Source organism: Schistocerca piceifrons, chromosome 4 (genome assembly GCF_021461385.2).
Source record: "Schistocerca piceifrons isolate TAMUIC-IGC-003096 chromosome 4, iqSchPice1.1, whole genome shotgun sequence".
Lineage (NCBI taxonomy): Eukaryota > Metazoa > Arthropoda > Insecta > Orthoptera > Acrididae > Schistocerca > Schistocerca piceifrons.
In genome coordinates, this window is record NC_060141.1 from 473,715,482 (window position 1) to 473,728,979 (window position 13,498).

The following is a 13,498-nucleotide window of genomic DNA, read 5'->3' on the forward strand; positions in this document are numbered from 1 at the left end:
TAGTAAAGCCCTGTTTATCTTGTCCAGACCCATGTTGACTCTGCTAGTGTAATGCACACTGATGCTTGTGTTTCAACCCTGTGTCACCATACCAATAGCAGCACCTAATGGCAAGTGTTGACCTTAACACTACTAACAATGTAAATCCTGCAGCACACAGTCTTAACATCTTTCCTATAAAGTTGGGTACCGTTATTATAAATAGTTTTCCGCATATGTTGGATCAAGTAGTGAAAGTTTAATTATAGCCACCTTGTATATTACTGCATATCTTGAGTAACCATAGATAAATGTGGCAATATATTTCAGTCCAACAAGCGATTGTGGGTCAGAGATACCATTACATCACTATGTATCAAATGTAGAGGTTAACTTGCTCCATTTTTCTGACTGTTTGTGAAAAGACTTGGCTTTCATTTTATCATCAACACACACACATTGCACAACAGATTTACCTGGTTGCCTGATGCTTCAAAAATTGTTCCACTACTTTTGACCTGTTTCTTATTTTTATCACCAGGAATCTGGCCTAACCTTTTGTCCCATAAATCTATTTCCTGACTGTTGGTAAGATTTGTGACAGGGCCACATCCATACATTGAAATATAGGAATTGTCTTCTCCATGTACAGTAAGGTAGTACAAATTGCCTTTCTTTGAAGCTTTCAGGATTATATACCTGCTTTGTTTCATGATTCTAGCTTCAGCTCTTGTTACAAATACAACAATATCTCTGCAGGAGCTTCTAATGACTTGTTGGATCCATGTCACATCAAGCTGCTGCACTGCACTGGGGAAAAGGAGGTCTGAAATATTAAGGGATATCTCATGACTTTTGTCTGCTCTGTGTATATAGTTCAGTAAGAAAACTTTTGTTGAATGCAGTCATATCTATCACTTTCACACTGATTTCATAAACATCACTTGTGGATCCTCTTTGCAATCCACCAGAAAGGGAAAATTTTCAGTACCGGTACTCTAAGTTTCTCACTGTTTCGAAGTCTTCCACCCTGTCTTATATCTTAGACAGTACTCTGACTTCCTGTCACTGTAGATTGGTGATCTTGGGCTCATAACCTGTGAAACTTCTTTAGAAAAATGCTGTGGAGCACACAGGAATGCACAGCATATCACAAATGAGAAAAAAAGACATCTATTTTTACATACATGCACAATGCCTTTTACAATACTGTACAGCATAATTACAAGACAACAATGGGTACTTCAGAGTTCACAAGAAAGATAGTCATTACTGACAGGACAGGGAAATGGGGCTTGTTATCCTCACAGCACTCCTCTCCTTGCAATACTCTCTTATATATGTGGGGCTTCCTTTCTTCACTTCTTAAACTGTCCCCCTAGACCTGACAAGGAGAGAAAAGCATGTGCACACTACATGCTATTCATCAATTGATTTTTCATGTGTGATTATTGAGTTTTAAGCAGTCCAGAAGCTTAGAAAAAGTATGTGGATGGTACATTCAGATGCTCAACTTGTCCCCACCCACAACTATTGCTATTCTGGTGTGCAACAATAAAGGTGAGGGCATGATGTGTTCTACACAGAGAGGAATGGAGCATACATTGCAGAGGCACCAGTGTCTCCTCTGTCTCTATCCCACACCACATGTTTCTGTTGTTGCCTACCCTGGTAACTGGGAACACTGGGATAAGTGCCACATTGGGCCTTTGCTTCTGATTCTCCTAAGATGTATTTATATGCTCATAAATGTATTGCTGTTACTTCTTTACATAATAATTGTTGTGTTTGCTTTGTTGTTGTTGTTGTTGTTGTTGTGGTCTTTAGAATCCTGGTTTGGTACAGGTCTCCATGTCACTCTATCCTGTGCAAGCCTCTTCATCTCCAAGTACCTACTGCAACCTACATCCCTCCAGATCTGCTTATTGTATTTCTCTTGGCATCCCTCTACAATTTGTACCCCCATACTTTCCTCCAGCACTAAACTGGTGATCCCTTGATGTCTCAGGATGTGTCCTACCAACCAATCCCTTTTCTTGTCAGGTTATGTCACTAATTTCTTTTCTCCCCAATTCTATACAGTGCCTCCTAATTAGTTACATGATCTACCCATCTAATCTTCAGTATTCTTTGTAGCACCACATTTCAAAAGCTTCTATTCTCCTTTTGTCTAAACTGTCTATTGTCAATGTTTCACTTCCATACTTGGTTACAAATGGCTCTGAGCACTATGGGACTCAACTGCTGTGGTTATCAGTCCCCTAGAACTTAGAACTACTTAAACCTAACTAACCTAAAGACATCACACACATCCATGCCCGAGGCAGGATTCGAACCTGGGACCGTGGCAGTCGCACGGTTCCGGACTGCGCGCCTAGAACCGCGAGACCACCGCGGCCGGCACTTGGTTACACTTCATGCCTGACATTTAAACCTATATTCAATTTTAAAAAAATTTCTGTCCTTCAGATATGCTTTCCTTGCCATTGCCAGTCTACATTTTATATCCTCTCCATTTCAACCATCACCAGTTATTTTGCTCCCCAAATAGCAAAACTCATCAACTACTTTACATGTCTCAATTCCTAATCTAATTCCCTCAGCATCATATGATTTTATTCAACTACTTTCCATTATCCATTCTTGAAATTATTATATTCATTTATTATATAAACCATGTGGATCTTTTATTCTTTGAGTAGTGAATTACATGACTCTTGCTAATCCGACCCTCAGTAGTCCGGCCTCTCAGTAATCCGGCGCAAAACCAAAAACACATGCACAATGAATTATTGTGCACAACAATGTTTAGTTAAACAGTGCTTTATACACTGTATTTGAAATTGTAGCTTTCTTTACAGTTTAGAATCATGTCTTCTAAAAGGAAACACATTATGCTGGACCTCAGGGAGAAATTCAAAATTTTAGATAAGTTAAATCAAGGTTCTTTACAGAAAGCCATTGTTGGCTGCTGAGTTCAGTGTTGGATGAGCAACTATTTATGTCATCAAAAAGAAAGATGTTATTCGATAGTACTCAACACAAATGGATATTGAGTTGGGAAAATGGAAGATTTTGCGAAAGAGTGAGAATGAAGAACTGGACATAGCTGTTTATAGATGGTTCATACAACAACGCAGTAAAGGAATTCCAGTCAGTGGCCCAATTATAAAGGAAAAAGCAGATGCATTTAACAAACAACTTGGTGGCAGTAACTTGTTTGCAGTGAGCAAAGGTTGGCTATCAAACTGGAAAAAATGACATGGAGGCTTTCGGCAGCTGACAGTCTCCGGGGAAAGCCACTCAGCTAACAATAAGGACGCTGATGAGTTTGTAAGCAAGACATGTAAGATAACAGAGAAAGAAGATTTAACTGCTGATGCCTTGTATAATGCTGATGAAACAGGACTCTTTTACAAGATGCTTCCTTCAAAAACATTAGCTGCCAAGAACAAGAAGGAAGCTCGTGGTTACAACCAACAGAAACAGCGCGTAACATTAATGGCATGTTGTAATGCAAATGGGAGTCATAAACTACTGCTTATGGTGAATGGAAAATCCAAACATCCACAGTGTTTTCAACACAATGACATAAATACTCAACCAGTGCAGTATTGCACTCAAAAGAAACCATGGATGGACAGACAAATGTTCTCTCAGTGGTTCTATGAAACATTTGTACCAGCAGTGAGAAAAGAGCTAAAGAAGAAAAAGCTTCCACTGAAAGCTATCCTTATAACTGACAATGCTCCCAGCCATCCTTCAGATGTTTCTCTGAAGTCCAGTGGTAGACAAGCACTCTTTCTCCCAACCAATGTGACAGCCTTAATTCTACCTATGCATCAGGGAATGTTGGAACGTCATTATTGACACTCGCTTTTCATCTCCTTGCTGAACAAAAGTGAGAAAAACTCTATCAAGACTATGCTGAAGGCATGGAAAGCAATTAACATACATGATGTCGTTTTCCATGCAACCGAAGCATGGGATAAAGTGGAGAGCACTACCATAATGAAGAGACGGAGAAAATCATGGCCATCCACTGATGCCGAGTTGAATCTAGTAGTGAGCGACAGTGATGAGCCAGTCAATGCAAAATTATTAATTACTTTGTACATTGACATGATGATGAAGATGTTACTAAGTGGCTGTATGAAGAAAACTGTGATACGGCAAATTTTAACAGATGAAGAAATAATGAAAAGTGTGCAAGAAAGAAATGATGAAACTGATGAAGAAGAGGACACAGGAGGAGAGAGCACGAAGATTTCTCACACTGCTGGTGCTGAAGCTGCCAAGGTCTTCCTGCAGTACATTATGCAAAAACCAGATATTTGCAGTACCAATGTAATGCTAGTGAAGCAGTTGCATGATAAAGCATGACACCATTGCATATCATCATTGCAACAGATAAAAATTAGGGACATGTTTCATATTGAGTGATACGACTGTATAATTATGTACAGTATACACTCAAGGAATAAGTTTTCTATGAAAATTAAGGTTTTTTGGATTTAATACAGTATATCTCCTATGTTTTAAAATTGTATCCATTGTATCCTTCAGCTTAATAAAGTACAGTACACTATATCCCCTATGTTTTCAAAATAAAACTAAATAAATGTATAAAATAAATTTCAGACATTCAGTAATCTAGAACTTCGCTAATCCAGCACCCATATGCACCAGGAATAGCCAGATTAGCGAGAGTCTAGTGTATCTGTGTCACCTCTTTCTCTGTTGTTCAAAAAATTACCATTGATTGTGGTGGTTTGTCCTTGCAGTGTGCAATTTCTTAGCAGTGTTACTGAAGTATTCATTCATGAAGTTTGCTAGTTCCTTTACATTGCTGATTTGAGCATCCTTGCTTTAAATCTGTGTTTACAGATGATTTTGTCAAGCATTTGCTGTCTCCTGTTTGATTATAGATTATGTTTCAGATTGCTTTGCTTTTGTTATCTTCCTTCAGTAATGTTTTACTGTTTGTAGCGTTTTTGGAGTTAGCAGTACCTTTCTATAAGTTCTCCTGTAATTTTTGTAAAATACTGAAAAATCTGGGTCAGTCTGGCTATTTTTTTATGGTTATGGGATATCTTAGAGTTTCAGAGGATTTTTTGATACATTTGGTGCCATACCATTTTTTTAAATCTCTAATGGAATGCAGTATTTTGGGAAATGCTTCCTCAAATTTTAGGTTAAGTATTGTCATGAACTTATTAAACATTTTGTTTACATTTGTTTCTGCATGCACTTCCTCTCACCCTTTATGTTGTAACTAGGATGAGAACTGATATAGGTTTGATTTTGAAAAGACCCTTTTGTTTGTACTTGATTTAGCAGGCTTTCCTACATAAATATTTGCTTTTAATATCTGACAGAGATGATCTGATTGGCTTACAATTTTAACAAGCAGCTGCCAGTGCTTTCTTTTTATGTCTGTTGCTGTATGGTGTTTCTGAGGAAGATTGTTTGGTCACTCTAGTTGGACAGTTTATGAGTGATGTTATGCCATCTGCAAAGAGTATTCCGTTATATACTACTAATGTCATGTGGTTACATTACGTTGATATTTAAATCCCCGTATATTAGAATGTTCATTTATGGACTAGATACCTTGTCTAAGCTCTGACTGAGTTTTGAGAAAATCCATATTACATCTGGGGGATCAATACAAGCAAAATAGAATAATTTTTTTTTTGAGATGCTTTTTTCTTTTTTTTTCTGCTGCTGAGAATTCGAAATGTTTATCCTCACTAAATGCTATAAAGTCTTTCGTAATTTTAAATGTAATACCTTTTCTCACATAAACACATGAACTACCACCTTTAATGAATATCATGCTATAGGAACAGTCCAAGTTATATGATGTTAATGCAGGAAATACTATTACGTTTTCCTCACAACAATGTTCAGGGATACATAGAATGGCAATGTCCAGTGTTCACAATTGTAATTCTAGTAGTTAAACTTTATTCCTTAAGGATTTTATATTTTGATGAAATACAGCATTTGTACCCTCAAAAGGAACTCCAAAGCTACAGACTGTGTTTATATATGAATAGTATGTAACTAAAAGGCATTGGCTGTTGTGCCATTCATGACAGGACTCTAAGAACATAACATGCTGACAACATTCTTTTTGCAAGTATCTTTATGCATTCACCTCATTTCAAATGAAAATTGGTATCCATTCCTAGAAATTTTGTGTTTTTTATGCAATTTATATAGTATCAACATGTAATTTAACAGTGTCATTTTTTCTCTTCCAACTGAAATTGATGGAATTTGTTTTCTTTATACTCATCATTTTCACTTTACTGCATATTGGCCAATAATCTGATACACATGTGAGGACATGTTACTGTGAAGGGTAAAAATTCTTCTTTGTACATTTTCTGATTTTGTCCTTGTGGAGGTAGTCTGTGAATGCTACAATACAAGAATCCAAAGAATCATTCACCATGATTTTATAATCCTTAGTGTCTGGAGAGTAAGGATTAACCAGTTCCTCAACCCTTATAACTGCAGTCTGGTTTCTGTACAAGCTGTAGATAATCCTTTGCTTACTGGATTTTGTCTCCTCTATCTTCAGAATTTCAAAGAATGTATTCCAGTCAACAAAATCAAATGTAAAACGCTTCCTCTAAATGTACAAATGCTGTAAACATAGCTCAGTCTTCCTTTGATCCATGATGTATGAGCATTAATAGGGTCAGTATTGTCTTGTGTTTTCCCACATTCTTCCAGAACCCAAAGTTATCTTCCCTAAGTTGGCTTCTACTAGTCTTTCCATTTTTCTGTAAATAATTTGTTCGAAGTTTTGCAGCTATGATTTTTTCTAAATATATGGTTTGATAATATTCACTTCTTGAAATCTGGTAGTATTTCACCTGTCTCGTATATCTTGCATGCAGAATGAAACATTTCTGGGAGCAGGGTAGTCTATGATTCTGAGGGAATATCATCGAATCCACATGCCTTGTTTGGCATGTGTTATTCAGTGCATGGACAAATTCTTCCTGCAGTATCATACAACCCATCACATTGTAGTCTTCTTGATCTTATCTTCAACTTTCTTCCCTTCACATAGTCCTTCAGTACATTGCTTCATCCTTTCAGCCTTCTTTTCTCTGCTTATTACTGGACTGATGTTCATGCAGCTGCTTATCTTTTTTTAAATGATTTCCTTAATTTTACAATACACAATACCTATCTCTCTTCTACAGCTTTGCATTTTGCCTCTAGCCATTCCTGCATTACAACTTGAATCCTCTGTCAGTCTAGCTTTTAGGCCTTTGTAGTCCTTTTGTTGTTTTATTTGTTACATTTTTAAATTTTCTTCTTTCATCAGTTAACTCTAATGCCTTATATGGTATCCAAGGTGGTCTGCCTATTTTCCTTGTTGTTCGTCTGCTGCCTTCACTAACCAGATGTTGGCAGTTATTAAACTGTGTCCTGAGAAAAATTTTAGCAGGCAACTCCCTCTTTCATTTCTTTCACTCAGTCCACATTCTTGTTCTGCTTTGCCTCCTCTTCCTTTTCCTACTATTGAATTCCAGTTTCCTGTCCCAATTAAATAATTGTCTCCCTTGAAATACTGAAGAATTTGTCTTATATCATGTATTTTGCAATTTCTTACTTATCTGTGGAGCCAGCTGGCACACACAATTGTATTACTGTCTTAGTGTCCATCTTGGCTCTGATAATGTACTCATTAGGCTTTTCACATCAGGGTGAGACTAAAATCATGGGGGACCTGGAGTAAGTCCCGAAAGCTGAACTGCTTCCCCCTTTCACTACTCATCAAAATGTTATTCATACCTTATCTCTCACCACGACTCCCCCTGTCCCCAACATTCTAACACTATTCCACCCTACACACACACAAAAAAAAAGTGCCATCACCCTCCCACTTGTGCCAGTAAATCAAATAAATAAAAAAAAAAAACTTTTTCACAAAGTCCACTCTGCTTGAGTTTTAATACTCTAGTGAAACAAAATATAATCTTGCTGATAGTTTCCCTGCTATATCAGTACTTGAAACAGCTGTTAATTCTTGCTGCACACTACCTGAAGTAAGAGAGATTTTTTAAGTAACTGCAGAAGCAAATAGTTTGTTTTAGGAAATTTATATTTAGCAAGTTTCACATTTACAATACAACTGTTAATGAAAACTATGGACTTGGTTACCTAAAATTGTGTATTTCTTAAATGATTTTTGCTTGATTGGTCTTACAGTATAACAACATTGTTCTTATTTTAGAAAAATCAATATTTCATGTTCTTTCATTTTCTATTGAAAGCGTGAGGAAGCAGGACACCAAAGAGATATATGGGAATGGAATTAAAATTCAGGGAGAAGAAATAAAAACTGAGGCTTGCTGACAACATCATAATTCTGTCAGAGATGAGAAACACCATGGGCAATCAGCTGAATGGAATGGATAGTGTATTGACTGTAAAATGTATATCATCAAAAATAAAACATGGGTAATGGGATGCAATCAAATTATTTGAAATTATGCTGAGGCAATTAATGCACTTAAGCAATAGCAAGAAAAGCATTTCTGAAAGAGAGAACTTTTTAACACAAAACATAAATTCAAGTATTAGTATGTGATTTCTGCAGATATTTTTCTGGAGTATATCCTTGTACAGAAGTCAAACATGGATGACAATCAGTTCAGAAAAGAAAAAAATCATAGTATTTGAAATGTTGTGTTACAGAAGAACACTGAAAAGTAGATGGACAGATCAGATAATTAATCTATTGAATTTAATTGAGGAGTAAGGAAATTTATGGCACAACTTCGCTAGTGAAATGGCTTGTTTTATGGAAATGTAAGAGACGTAATGGAATTATCAGTTTGGTAATGGAAAGACATGAGAGTGGTAAAAATTGTAGATACAAACAATGGCTTGGTTACAGAAAACTAGTCCAAAGGAATGTATGCTGCAGTAGTTATGTAGAGATGAAGAGACTTGTACAAAATAGAGTAGGGTGTAACACTGCAGCAAACCAGTCTTCAGACTGGAGACCACAACAACAATGACAACAGTACTGCCAAATCAGATAAATATTCCATACTCATTATGATATGAAAATGGTTCTTTATACGTTTAGCTTGGAAAAGATTGCTCAGTTTTTGTAACTGTCACAGGGACTGTAAGGTACATGAGGACTGTTGTGCATACATCAGTGTAGCTCAATACCAGTGAGCTGTGTTTTACTAATAAAAACACTACTCAGTCTTTTGCAGCAGACGGTTTTGAAATTTTTACTTTTATAGTAGTTCTTATTAACATCAGCTTGGTGAAAACAGAGTAGTAGCATGCTCAGTAAGTGTCACTGCATTCTTTAATGCTTCAGTTGCAGGTTCGCCATTATAGGTAGTAAATATAAATAAAGGTTATATTGCTCTTTATGGTTCTACAGTTTCATTCATTCATTGAAAGTGCATTTAATATATGAATCAATTGTTCCAATAATTGGGTAGAAAAGAGTCATTCTAAGTCTGTCTCCTCTCACCCTTACAAGACTTGTCGACGTACTTCTTTAATATTTTATTTATTTCTTAGAGATCTACATTCAATGCCCAGTCTTTCACAGATATTAATAGCTTCATCAATAATTTTATTGGATGATTCATTAATGCTAGCTGTTACTTGCAGTACTATTCCTAATAGACTATATTCAGCTGTAATGTCCATAATCTCAGAACTCATGGCCTCAGATGTTGTATTGATTTTGTTAAAGTACTTTGTAATGAATCACAAAAATGGTAATTGTGAGCTGTTACAGTATTCATCAAACAGCTCTGCTTTCAGACCCTGGCAGGCCATTCAGTGCCATCTTTGGCATGTTGTTCATATCATCCTCTGCCAGTGTCATTAAACTGTATAGTATAGCTGCATGTTGCCAGGAAAAATAACTACACTCAGTTGTGGTATGGAAGGTCATGGGATCAGCATACCACCCTCCCAACCACTGTCATCTTCTCATAACTTGTAACCATTTCTTCTCACTCAAATCACTCCTCAGTAGGTGTCACCAGGCTCAGTGCATCCTGTCCTAGTCTTCCAACCAAGGAAAAATCCCTAGTAGTCCTGGAAACTGAAACTGGTCAGAAGCACTAAGCACTTAGACACAGTCTTGGAGTGTTGTTGCATTACATTTCCTATAATTATGTCTGTCAGAGACTTAAAAATGCCAACTGCATAGTTGGTATTGTACTTTACAGCCCATTGTGACATGTTTAATTGGTTTAATGTTATCTTGAAGCTAGTCACAGAACAAGTTTTTAAATTCTACCATCACAGCATCAGAGAAACTGTAGCTCTCATCTGTTTCAAAATATTTTCTTTATTCACTTTTGCACTATCTTTAAGAATTAATTTTAAATTGTAACTTGCACAATGGATGAAATACACATGGAGGTTCTGGTATTTGTATTTTATGTTGACAACATCCTCATGAGTAGCTTTGATCAGAGGTGCAAATCAAGGTCTATTTTTTTCTCCAAAATATTGTGCCCAGGAGGATGCTATTATCATTAAATAGTACAGTACAGCTGCAGCTTGTCAGGAAATATAATTGCTTTAGTTTACCCTTAGTTTCAGCCACCCACAGTACCAACATATCGGTGCCATGTTGAATGGTGTTACAAAGCCAGATCAGTCAATATCCATATTATTGCTCCTGTAACTATTGTTCCCCATCTTCAGGAACCACATATTAGTCTGGTCACTCTACTAGCATCCCCTTTGATATGGTTGCACCTATAGTATAGCTATCCGTTTAGTGCAGGTACACAAGCTATCTCACGGTGACAAGATCATGATTTGTTGGGGCAATTCAGCAACATAAAATATATGAGAATATAATTTGATAATGAACTCATAGGAAAAGTTACACAAGGAATAGAAACCAAAGGAAAAAGAGATTGTGAGAAATTGTGGATATCAGGTATTCCTATTCTACTGTTATATCTTTATTCCTTTTCCAAATCTCAAAAAGTAAGTTACGAGTGCACCACAATCATTCCCACTAGAAGGAGGCAGCATTTAATGTACTCCAAAAATTCATTTCAGAAAATTCTTACTACAAGCTACAGATGCTTTGTTGAGGAAGCCATTGGTACCAGTGCTGATGGCAGGTATTATGAACTGCAGCTACTGTAAGCTGTAGTTACTGGTTAATGGGAAAGATCACAATTTGCAATTAGGACAGTTGTCACCTTTAAAATTATTTTAGTTTATGTGCAGACTTGGATACTTTTAGGCTTGCTAATGTCTTACACTCACTAGGAATGGACGCTGCACCTGTCACAGATCATCTTTTGGGATGCAGGTAGTGTGTTTTTTACACCAAACTTTTTTTCTACATAGTTTCCAAAGTTCTTTGAATATTTGTCATAACATTCCAACAGCTTTTGTATCTCTACGTTGTAGACATCTGCCATAAGAAATAAAATAAAAACAGTTTTTTGAAAAAACGCTGCTGTGGTTTCTGTGTTATAAGAAATCAGACCTTACTTTCCAAATAACCCTCATATAAGCAGTGTAATATTAAATCCTCTCCATTGCCATAATGTACCATATAATTAAAATGGAAGTTTTCTAAATTAAAATGTTTCAATTCTACTGTTACTTATAACCTGAAAAATAGTATCAGTGAAAGAAGTATTGCTATCTCTACTGTGTTCTTTAATAGAGACACTTCATATGCTTTCTAAGTGTAAATAGGTGTTAATATGAAGTGATTTTTGTATTTTGATGCAGAATACAGTTGTCCTACTAAATATCTGGTCATTGCACATGGATAAAGACCATTGGGGTGATCCTGAAGTATATCGACCAGAGCGTTTCATTACTGAAACTGGGCAGTTTAGAGAGGATGATGCATTCTTACCATTTGGTCTTGGTGAGTTACTGATAATGCAGTGAGTAATAGTAATGGAACTTGTGGTTCATATCTCACAGCTCCAATTTGTCTTTCAGGTCGACGTCGGTGCTTGGGGGAGCATTTGGCAAAATGTTGTTTATTCCAAATGTTTGCTGGAATCTTACAAAAATTTGAACTTGTTCCTGCAGATGGTACTGACCTAAAGTATGCTACTTTGGAGGGCCTTAATCTTGCTCCAAAACCATATGATATTATTTTTAAATCTCGATAACATTGCAACAACACAAAATTATAATTATTTTCAGTACCAGTATTATGACAGCAATTAAAACCTAATACATGAATATGTATTACTGAATGGAAATTAATTGAAATTTCATTTACTTATCTCCATACTGCCGTATCATCACTTCTTTGAATTAGTGAGAGAATAGAAAAGTCTCCAATGAACATTATAAAATAGAGATGAGGTTTGTAAAAACTCAGCTACATATGAACAAGAAGAGGAGTATTTTCATATTTCTGGTTATCAATATGTGAACTATAGCTCTCAACTAATTATTAAATTCTAATGTAGTTTTCCAATGCATTCCAGTAATGTACCTTGCAGTTTAATTATACATAACCCAAGTAAGTACACCAATTCATTTATAGCAATCTCAGTAACAACTTATTACTACATTATTCTGCTAAGGAAATGTTTATTCAGTGATGCCTGAAATTATTGTTTGTTATTGTATCTGTTTATGACAGGTTAATACACAGTGTACATTTTTTAAAAATAAAAAGCAGCAGTTGGAACAATTCATGTCCTGCAAACTGAGACTCATTTCTTACGAACAACTTGACATACTCATTTACAAGGACAGATTCCAGGATCAAATTAAATGGCATCATAGGATGTATATGATAATGGTTACACAACACATAACTGAAAGCTGTTCTGTTGGAACATGCAATGTTAACTAAGTTGTAACAAAAAAATTTCACAGAACAGTCACTTCTTTTCCTTCAAGATTTTTGTGGTTTATCAAAAAGATCATTTTCTGGGAATGCCCTCAGTAATTGAACAGTACATTTGGGCGTAGATTTCCATGGACATTGTTGCTGTCAATAATCCTTCAAAGTTTCAGTCATTTGCAGTGATGGCTAAAATGTTGAATCATTTTACTATGTAGTGAGTCTTACACCACAAAGACTTTTATGGAACCAGAATAACTCAGTTATCAACATGTTCAATATACCACCATTTTTCAGGAGTATATCCATGATATCATTAACTCTTGTATTAATATTTTGGCTGACAACCTTTCACCTGTTCTCAAAGTGAGTTGCTCACAATATTATTAAAACATGAGTTTAAAGCACCCTAAAAATCTTGCAGGCAACTCATCTGGAGAATGGCTGAAAGGCTGTCAGCCAATATATTGATACAAAAGTTAATAATATCCTGGATGCACTCCTAAAAAATGACATAATATTTTATCTGCTAACAAAACTTGAAGGAACACATATTTGATATTATTTTCCCTGTAGCATTTGACACTAACTGAGTTTTGTGGGGCTGCTACACAGATGAACAATTTTCTTTACTTGAGTATTTTTCAGCCAGTT

At 36.0% G+C, this 13,498-nt stretch overlaps 1 protein-coding gene across 1 annotated transcript in view; it reads left to right on the plus strand.

Annotated features, from left to right (window-relative positions):
- LOC124795506 (methyl farnesoate epoxidase-like) overlaps positions 1 to 12,633 on the plus strand; it is a 197,858-nt gene extending 185,225 nt beyond the window's left edge. Inside the window, exons 8-9 of the mRNA XM_047259567.1 lie at positions 11,761 to 11,902; positions 11,980 to 12,633. Of these exons, the coding sequence (XP_047115523.1) occupies positions 11,761 to 11,902; positions 11,980 to 12,155 (318 nt within the window). The 3' untranslated portion in view covers positions 12,156 to 12,633. The remainder of the gene's footprint in view (positions 1 to 11,760; positions 11,903 to 11,979) is intronic.
- Positions 12,634 to 13,498: the final 865 nt, after the last annotated feature.